We start from the raw sequence: 9,819 nt of genomic DNA, 5'->3' as shown, positions 1-9,819 counted from the left end.
CACGCGCCAGACTCCTTACAAGGAAGCCTGCGCGAAGACCAACTGTTCCTGCGATACGTGAGGCGAAACGTTCCCGCAGCGCGCTAAGAATGGTAGTTCTTCCCGCGGCGCGCTAAGAATGGTAGTTCTTCCCGCGGCGCGCTAAGGATTATAGTTCTTCCCGCAGCGCGCTAAGAATTGTAGTTCTTCCCGCAGCGCGCTAAGAATTGTAGTTCTTCCCGCGGCGCGCTAAGGATTATAGTTCTTCCGGCGGCGCGCTAAGAATTGTAGTTCTTCCCGCGGCGCGCTAAGGATTGTAGTTCTTCCCGCGGCGCGCTAAGGATTGTTCTCTGTCTGCCTTCGCCCTCGCGCGCGCTCGAGTCTTCTCGCGCTAGACCTTAAGTCTTTTCTTCAGTTTAAGTCAGCCTGTATGCTTTTGAAATATCTTATCTTTTGTATAAGCACTGTAGGTCAGTTCCGACATCTGTCCGAAAAGCCACTTTCGGCGCAGCATGCGCACCAATCCTATTGGTTGACAGAAAAAGTGACTGACATAATCTTTTGAAATCTTCTTTTGCATGCATTGAACAGTGCTTTATCTGACACCTCCCATGCTTTGGTCTGAACCTGTCAGCTTTTCCCCATCCCCTGCAGCTGCCGGCATATCTTTTTAATATCTTTTGCTTTTGGATTCTTGTGCTTTTTGATATCTTTTGCTTGATTTGATAAGATCTTTTCCCCTTTTCAAGGGATTGTGTTCCCTTGAGTTTTCCTATAAATTAAGCTTTTTCTTGTTTATTAACACTACACACACTACACCTAAACACTCCCCAAATCTATCTCCCTTGCTCTCTGCCGGAGATCCTCAGCGACGCCTCCAACTCCCCTCTCTTTGCCTCCGTCTTCTCTTCTGTTCTGCCCAGATCTCGGTAAATATAAATATATATATTTTGTTTTAATTTGTTTAACTAACAAGAATCGATACTTACTGCTTATATTCAAGACATAAAAACCAATCGTTAAACCAATAACCTCTTATTTATAGGTTAACTTGTGCTTGTTTAATAATTGGATTCTTGCATTATCTTTCGACGCACCGTTTACAAGTGAGTAATCTCGTACTTAATCCCCGTTTATTTTTAACGTTTTGGGATGTTCATGTGATCGTACAACTTGAGTCTTAAACTTGTTTATGAAATTTATGTGCGCAAAACCCCATGTGTTATAGACGTTTACTTGGCTGTTTATTTGTATGTGTGAGTCATTAACCGCTTTGTTCGGCCTATTCCGAAGTTTTCATGGATCCATTAGATGAACACGGGAGACCTATCGTTTACGGTTTTTTTCTTGTTTTACCTACACATGCACGTATGATTTCTTGTTTTTGTGCTCAATTGGGAGCACGGATTGAACTATGAGCTATGATCTATTTAGGCTTGATCACAATCTGATTACACCCTATGTTAAACCCCAGTTAAGCACATGTTGCGCGCAGTGTTTATTATTATCTATTTATATCTATTAAACTTGATTTCTCACCGACACGCAAGTGTTGACGTTTTATTTTATCACATGTTCAGGTTTGCTGTAGCTGCTTTTGGGAATCTCAAGGACACGTAGGATGTTTTCTTTTTCTTTGGACCTAGGTTAAAATGTAACAAGACAAATTATGTTATTTGAATATTTTGAGTTATGATATGATTTATGTTACTTTATGTCGTGTTCTGCGCGTGCGCAATGAAATGTATTTATTAAATATGGACACCCAAATAGTGTCGCGAGTAATGAAACAATACGTGGCGCCCCGATGTATAATCCGCCATCGGTCGGGGTGTTACATTACGCGTCTCACGTCTTCATCCTACCTGGATCCGACTCTTTGAAAATCTACACCCAATAATCATCACCAAAAAGCACCACACACCACGTTTTACACTCTTCATCGGCACAACAATCATACATTTGAAATAAAAGCGAACATGTCATCACAAATACATAACAAATTTCACATGAAAACCTATTAACAATCATTAGAAACATGTCATCGCAAATAAACAACAAATTTCACGTAAAACCCTAACTATTATTCGAAAATACATAGATTTGCTTACATCTTTACAAAGCCGTAGCTGACTAAAAAATTTACGTCTTTACGCTCCAAGCTACAACCATTCTTTGCACGTAGCTTGCAACTTGTACGTGGATGCTAGATCATATTTTGACTAATAATATTAGCACGTAGTAGTATTATGTAAATAACTCTTCATATATAACCCTATGTTAGTTACAATCATCAACACAAACCACAATTGCGTAGTCTTTTGGTTTATTTCAACCGAACACACAACTAGGGATGAGCAAAAGAGATATTGGTATCGATTTGGTACCGAATCAGTGTCAAGTTTTGAGTTTTTGGAACCGTTATTTCCCGAATTTTACCTTAAATACAAGTACCAAACCTAACTTTTCGATACCTGTATAAAAATTTTTCAAATTTCGGGATTGTTTCGGTAGGTACAAGCTCATCACTACACAGAAACCTTACATGAACTCACACTAGGGATGAGCTCGTGATGATACCGGTACCGACCCCGAAAATTCCGATCCTAAAAATTTGAAATACCTTGTACCGATACCGGCACCGAAATATTCGATTTGGTACCATATCAATGCCAAAAACTCAAAACTAGGTAACGATTCGGTATCGAAAGTACCAAATCGATACCAACACCAGTACCAATCGGTACCGGTACAAAAAACACTCATCTCTAACTTACCCCTCAATTACGTCCACAAACATCCTATCAAAAGGTTTCCAACCCTTTAAAACCTCTATGTTACAATAAATTTCGTCTCAAACACCACAAAATTAGTTGTAAGTTGTAACTTAAACATCATCAAACTTACTTAATTACCATTACAATCACACACAAACACGCGTCTATCCAATCCACACCCAAAGTACAACTCTCACTCCACAAAGTACAACTCATAATACAAACACCACCCCAATCAGCCACGACTGCCGCACCTAGCCACAGTCAGTCAACTCCATTCCGTCTATAAATTAAAAACCCACACCCACCCTTCGCATCACCATCTCACCTCCATCGTATTCACCGTCAAATAATAATAACAATAACAACAATAATAATAATAACATCATCCCGATCTCACTCACCATCACCATGGACTCCGAATCCATCACCATCACCACCACCATTACCGAAGACATCAACAACACTCACGGCTGGCAAAAAGTCACATACGCGAAGAAACAACGCAAAGCTCCGGCGAACAAGCAGGCTCCAACGAAGGTGACGTCAGCGGCTAACGGATCGGTGACTGAGAGTGTGTTTACGGCGATAGAGAAGAAGGCGGAGGAACGGCGGAAGGCGATTGAGGCTGAGCGATCGGCGATGTACGATCCGGTGGTGGTGGTGAACTCAACGGCGAAGAGGAACGGTTATTCGGATTATGATGAGAGTGATGAGGAGGTAGGTGAGGCGAATGGTGGAGTGGTGGCGGTTGAGAAGAAGGTGAAGGCGAAGAAGGTGAAGGTTACTGTGCAGGAAGAGGCTGTGAAGATTGATGCGGCGGATCTGGCTAGTTATCTATCGGATGTCACTGTGAGTGATTTGTTTAATTGATCTGAATTGATTAGTTAGTGATTATTGATTTGAATTATGTGAAATGAGGTTGGAGGTTTGATTAGAGGTTGATTTAGGTATTCTGTGTGATTGAGTTTGATGATCTGTTGCTAATTCTTATATAGTTTTGTGAAATTGATCTCAAATTGGGATTAGTACATTAAAGTATAAGTTTAGGTTATAGATGTGGATCTGTTTATCTGTGCATGCAGCTGATATGGATAGGTTTCTGGCTGGTGTGACTACAGAGTGGTTTTGATTTGGTGTTTAATTGATCTGAATTGATTTGTTTTGTTATTAGTTAGTGATTATTGTTTGGAGATTTGATTAGAGCTGGATTTAGGTATTCTGTGTGATAATCTGTTCTTATTTGTATGATCTCATGAAACTGATCTGGAATTGTGGTTGTTTATAACAGAAAGATATTGTTAGCTTGTACAGTTAAGTTTAGATTACAGATTATGTTCTAATTATTGAGTTTATGTTGAAATTTTGGGAATAAGTATGCGGATTTGTTTATATGTGCATGCAGCTGATTTGGCTAGTTTTTTTGTCTGATGTGACGGTGAATGAATTGATTAGTTTCGATTGGTAATTTTAGCGATCTGAATGGATTCTTATTATCATGAGTTACTAATTATTGTTTTGAATTTTATGAAATGCGTTTTGGATATCTGATCAGAGCTGGATTTAGGTCTTCTGTGTGATTGATTTTGATGATCTGTTACTAATTCTTATATAATTTCATGAAATTGATCTCGAATTGAAGTTGGTAGTTGGTACATTACAGTATATGGTGATTTGCCTGCACAGTTAAGTTTAGGTTATAGATTATGTTAAATATATACGTGGATCTGTTTATTTGGGCATGCAGCTGATTTGGTTAGCTTTTTGTTCATGTGACGATGAGTGAATTATCGAGATGTTGATTCGTAATTTTAGCGATCTGAATGGATTCTTATGATTGCCAATTACTGATTATTGTTTTGAATTTTATGAAATGCGTTATTGGAGATTTGATTAGAGCTGGATTTAAGAATTCTGTATGATTGAATTTGATGATGTGTTACTACTTGTATAAATTTCAGGAAATTGATGTGGAATTGTGGTTGTGAATCACATGCAGAGTTTAGTTCATAACACTATTAAGAGATTTTTCAACTTTAAGTTATAGAACATGTTTAGATTATTTAGGTCCTTTTGTTGAAATTTTGGGAATAGATACGTGGATCTGTTATATTTGTGCATGCAGCTGATTTTGCTAGTTTCCTGTCCATTGTGATGGTGAGTGAATTATCGAGATTTCAATACGTAATTTTAGCAATCTGAATGAATTATTACGAAATGCTTTTGTTGGATTCCAATCGATTTGTTTACAGTGACACGATTAGAGCTGGTTTTCAGCTGGATTTAGGTATTTTGTGTGATTTATTTGACAATCTGTTTTTTGTTTATCTGGAATTGTGGTTGTAAATCACCTGTAGGTCTTATTTCATAACACTGTTAAGAGATTTTTCAACTTTAGGTTATAGATTATGCATAAATTAGTTAAGTTCTTTCGGTTGAATTTTTGGGAAAAAATGCTAATACATGTGCATTTGTTTATCTATGCATGCAGGCTTCATACGAGACCCAACAGGATATACAGTTAATGAGGTTTGCTGATTACTTTGGAAGAGCATTTTCAAAAGTCAGCGCTTCGCAGTTTCCATGGGTGAAGTTATTAAGAGAATCTCCTGTTGCAAAAGTTGCAGATGTAAGTTCTTTTCAGTCTTTCAGACTAAAACTTACACTGAATCTGTAATTTTCAATTGGTATTGTCTTTGTCTTATAAACTAGTTGTGAAATTTAAAGAACTGGTGTCTTTAGCAGCGAAATTCCCAAAACTCTAGTTTGATGCATAGTATTTATCCAACTAAAGTTGTGCCCAATTTTTATATCTGATGTGACTGAGCCCTGAGGGAGTGCGACAATAAAGATCTCTACTTGGATGCTAGAAAGAGCTTCAATAACATAAAAGGATAATATATAGTTTGTTGCACTTTACTGAAATGGATGATGATGATTTGTGATAATGATAAAGATCTCTACTCGGATTTTATTTTATTTTGTTTCTTCAGTCTGATTGAAAGTATGGTGCATTTTACTTTTCATGTGCACTTGGAAACTAAAATCGAGGTTACATTTTGTTTTAATCAAATGTCTTTTGGAGCTTACTACTTCATTACATTAACTTGCTTATGATCTATGATCTGGTTCATTTGCGCAAGGTATCAATGATGACTCAAAATTTTTTTGGCTCATTTTGTAGAATCCAGTGTCACACATCCCTGAAGCTGTTTACAAGACATCAGTTGACTGGATCAACAACAGATCTTTGGAATCCCTTGGATCTTTTGTCTTATGGTCCTTAGATAGCATTCTTGTTGACTTTGCAAATCAACAAGGCCCTGCAAAGGGATCCAAGAAAGTTACCCCAAAACCAGCCTCAAAATCCCAGGTAAGATTATGGGATCTCCCAACATCCTTTTTGACCCTGTACATATTTCGAGTGATGAATGTTATTAAACATAGAATTGCTTTCAGGTTGGTATCTTTGTAGCACTAGCAATGGTATTAAGAAGGAAACCGGATTCATTAATTAGTGCATTGCCAACTATAAGGGATACTTCCAAGTATCAAGGACAAGATAAGCTTCCAATTATTGTGTGGATGGTAGCACAGGTGATTCCATAACCCGATAGTCTTTTTTTCTTCTCAAAATGAACAATTATATTTTTTTCTTAAGGGTGTGCACTTGTCAGTTTGGGTCAGTTTTGGGTTCAAAGCGTATTAAATACCAAAAATTCGGTTTTAGAGGTTTTGAAAAGTGTTTGGTCCCAGTTTGATTTTACATTTGATTATCACACATTTGAGCTAAAATATTTGGTTACTCTATATGTTAAATTCATATAAATTACTTAACACATAAATTTGAAAATGTAAGTCTATAAATTTGGTTTTTATTACATGCAAAATCGAAACCGAAATTTGGTTTTTACTAAAACATAAAACCAAACCGTTGGTTTTTGTAAGGGTTTTGCTTGTTTCAGTTTGGTTTTTTCGGTTATGCATTGGTATTTTTGGTTTCACGCATTTATATGCTAAAAACTAATTTTAATTTATATAGGCATCACATGGAGATCTGGTGGTTGGTTTGTATACGTGGTCACATCTAGTATTACCAATCGTTGGAGGCAAATCGGGATGTAATCCTCAAACCCGGGATCTAATCTTGCAATCAGTTGAAAGGTTTATATGATTACTAGCCATTTTTGTTTCTTGAATCGATGTTAACCGAACAAACGCCTGACATGTTTTTTATTTTTTGATTTTTTTAGAATACTATCGGCTCCAAAGGCTAGGACTATTTTGGTAAACGGTGCGGTGCGAAAAGGAGAGCGGTTAATGCCACCATCAGCACTTGACCTGCTACTAAGAGTCACCTTTCCTTCATCTTCAGCTCGTGTTAAGGTAAACGAACCGAACAAACTCGAACGGAGCTTATTCGTATTTGTTTCTTTAACTTTAACCGAACAAAGGATTGAATATGAACAGTTAAATGAAGAGGGTTTTCTTGTTCAGTTGTTTGTGTTCATTCGTTAAGAAGATGAATGTGCGCTTATGTTTGTTGGTTAACTGTACAAACGAACCGTTCATGGACATAAATGAACGTTAAAATGTTCATTTTAACAAACAAAAATGAACACATGTCTCGTTCGTTCATTTCATGATGATAATGATGAAATGAACGAACGAAACATGTGTTCATGTTTGTTTGTTAAAATGAATATTTTAACGGAAGAACTCGAACATACATGAACTAATGATGATTATTTAACGAATGGCCTTAAACAAACACAAACCAGCGAACATAGACTAATTTAGATGTATGAATGTAAAGGAACATTCACGAATATAAATGAATGAATGAATGTATGAGACATGTGTTCTTGTTTGTTTGCTAAAATGAATATTTTAACGGAAGAACTCGAACATAAATGAATTTAGATGTATGAACGTAAAGAAATGTTGAAGAACATACAATGAACGAACGAGACATGTGTTTATATTCGTTCGTCTAAATGAATATTTTAATGAATGAACCGAAAACAAACATAAACTAAGGAACATAAACGGGTGTAGATGAACGTACATAATTAAAGGAACATAAATGAACTAAGTCATGAAAAAGACATGTGTTCATGTTTGTTCCTTTCACTTAACGAACGCATTTTTTTTTGTTCATGTTTGTTCCTTTCACTTAATAGACGAACATAAACAAACTTCCCAACGAACAGTTCATAAATTCTTCATTGAACGTTAATCTAATGGTTGCAAGACGGGTCAAGTTGGTTTGACCCAGTACACATTTTTATTATTTAACAAAAAAAACATTAAGATTCGACTCGCTTGTAAATTGACGGGTTTAAAGTATACTTAATTGCGTGATTATGTTATGTTGCAGGCAACTGAAAGATTTGAAGCTGTATATCCTACTCTTAAGGATGTGGCTCTTGCGGGGTCCACTGGAAGCAAAGCCATGAAACAGGTTTCTCAACAAATCTTGACCGTTGCTTTAAAAGCTTCTGGAGAAGGTAAACTTTTCAAAGTTAGTTAAAAAAGTCAACTTCTAGAAGTTTCTAAAAGATTCATTTTTCTTGTAGGAATCCCTGAGCTATCAAAAGAAGCATCCGGTATCTTTGTTTGGTGCTTGACTGAAAATCCCGATTGTTATAAGCAATGGGTGAGTTTTGTTATCTGTTTTGTGTTTTCTAATTCTGGATATGCTATATTTTTGAATGTTTGTAAATGTATTTTAGGAAAAGGTGTATGTGGATAATCTAGAAGCGAGTGTTGTGATTCTGAGAAGGCTTGTGGAGCAGTGGAAGGACGCATCTGTAAAACAGTCTTCGCTTGATGCTCTTAGTGAAACTGTCAGGCGTTTCAAGAACTTGGTAATTTACATATCTACCCTTACTTTCATGTACTATAGTATTTAAGGGTGCCAGTAAGGTGAGCCGAGCCTGAGCTTGACTAGGCTCGAGGTCGGCTTGTTTCAAGCTCTATATTTAAAGCTCGAGCTCGGCTTGTGAGTAGTTTTAAGCTTGACTTTTTTAATTTTTTTATTAATTAATTCATATACATCTATAATTATTAATTATAATTTTTTTTACGACGCAATATGTTTATTTTAGTTATTTTTATCATTACTTTATACATAATATTAATAATAATTTTATAAATATACATTTAATATGTATTATAAATAATAAGCTCGTTTGGTCTTAAGAGCCAGCTTGACTTTGATAAATGAAGCTCGTGCTCGTGCTCATTTACTAAACAAGCTTATTTTTAAGATCGAGCTCGTTTAAGTTCGGCTCAATTCTAGCTTTAGTGAGCCGATCTCGAGTCTTGCAAATTGCGTTGTTTACCTCTGTCTGATTACCCGAACCCGGTTACGCGAATTAAATCTGAGTGTATTAATAATATATATTATATAAACTTGAAAAAGGTTATCAATAGTATGTTGAAATTGTTAGTAGTTAAAAAATTATTAAAGCTATAGAGTTGCTATTTAATATTTTTTTGTCTTTTAGGTGAATTTATTAATTTCATGCACAAATTTTTTATTATTACAATAATAATGTGTTTTTTTTTAACGCGTGTGTACAGAACGAGAAAGCGTTGACTGGTGGGAAAATATCTGTCGGTGAACAATCAACCTACAAAGAAGCAGACAAATACTGTAAAGTGATACTAGGAAGATTGTCACATGGTTGGGGATGTGTCAAAGGTTTGGGTCTGGTTCTCATCGCGATCGGTTTAGGAATCGTTTTCGTTCCTCCAACCGTGTTGGAGTCATTGGATTTGACCAAGTTAGCTGAGTTGGTCAACTTCCCGCAATCCGTTTGAATAATCAGTTGGTTAGTTAGAATGCAACTCTAACATCGAGCTAGTTGACCAGTCAAAAGGGTTATAAGAAAGAGAATGTTTCAACTAAAAGTAGATGGTTTTTAAGCGGTTTTGTTTCTTGTTTTTTTTCGTTTATGTTCGTTTTCGGATCTGTTCTTTTTCTTACTTTCTCGTTGAGATAATGAGATGGATGTTTTCGTTTAACTTTCGGGTTTATCCTTAAGCTTAAAAATAT

At 36.3% G+C, this 9,819-nt stretch overlaps 1 protein-coding gene across 1 annotated transcript; it reads left to right on the top strand.

The window, feature by feature from the left end:
* Positions 1–3,082: 3,082 nt before the first annotated feature.
* Positions 3,083–9,817, top strand: LOC143617864 (uncharacterized). The gene is made up of 10 exons (XM_077090273.1): positions 3,083–3,608; positions 5,248–5,385; positions 5,941–6,129; positions 6,216–6,353; positions 6,799–6,920; positions 7,010–7,142; positions 8,137–8,266; positions 8,336–8,415; positions 8,492–8,626; positions 9,345–9,817. Exons 1-10 carry the CDS (start codon positions 3,168–3,170, stop codon positions 9,582–9,584), a joined length of 1,746 nt encoding a protein of 581 aa, XP_076946388.1. The 5' UTR covers positions 3,083–3,167; the 3' UTR covers positions 9,585–9,817.
* The last annotated feature ends 2 nt before the right edge of the window (positions 9,818–9,819 follow it).

This window comes from Bidens hawaiensis, unplaced genomic scaffold, assembly GCF_021521415.1.
Source record: "Bidens hawaiensis isolate Kalapana, Puna unplaced genomic scaffold, B.hawaiensis_p1.1 tig00059715_1, whole genome shotgun sequence".
NCBI lineage: Eukaryota > Viridiplantae > Streptophyta > Magnoliopsida > Asterales > Asteraceae > Bidens > Bidens hawaiensis.
This window is presented reverse-complemented; position numbering and strand designations above follow the sequence as displayed.

Bases quoted from the DNA above. Each gene is read 5' to 3' on its own strand.
- LOC143617864 (XM_077090273.1), top strand. From the start codon at position 3,168: ATGGACTCCGAATCCATCACCATCACCACCACCATTACCGAAGACATC. The intron at 3,609-5,247 runs GTGAGTGATTTG...CTATGCATGCAG, and splicing joins GTTATCTATCGGATGTCACT to GCTTCATACGAGACCCAACA. The intron at 8,267-8,335 runs GTAAACTTTTCA...TTTTTCTTGTAG, and splicing joins TTTAAAAGCTTCTGGAGAAG to GAATCCCTGAGCTATCAAAA.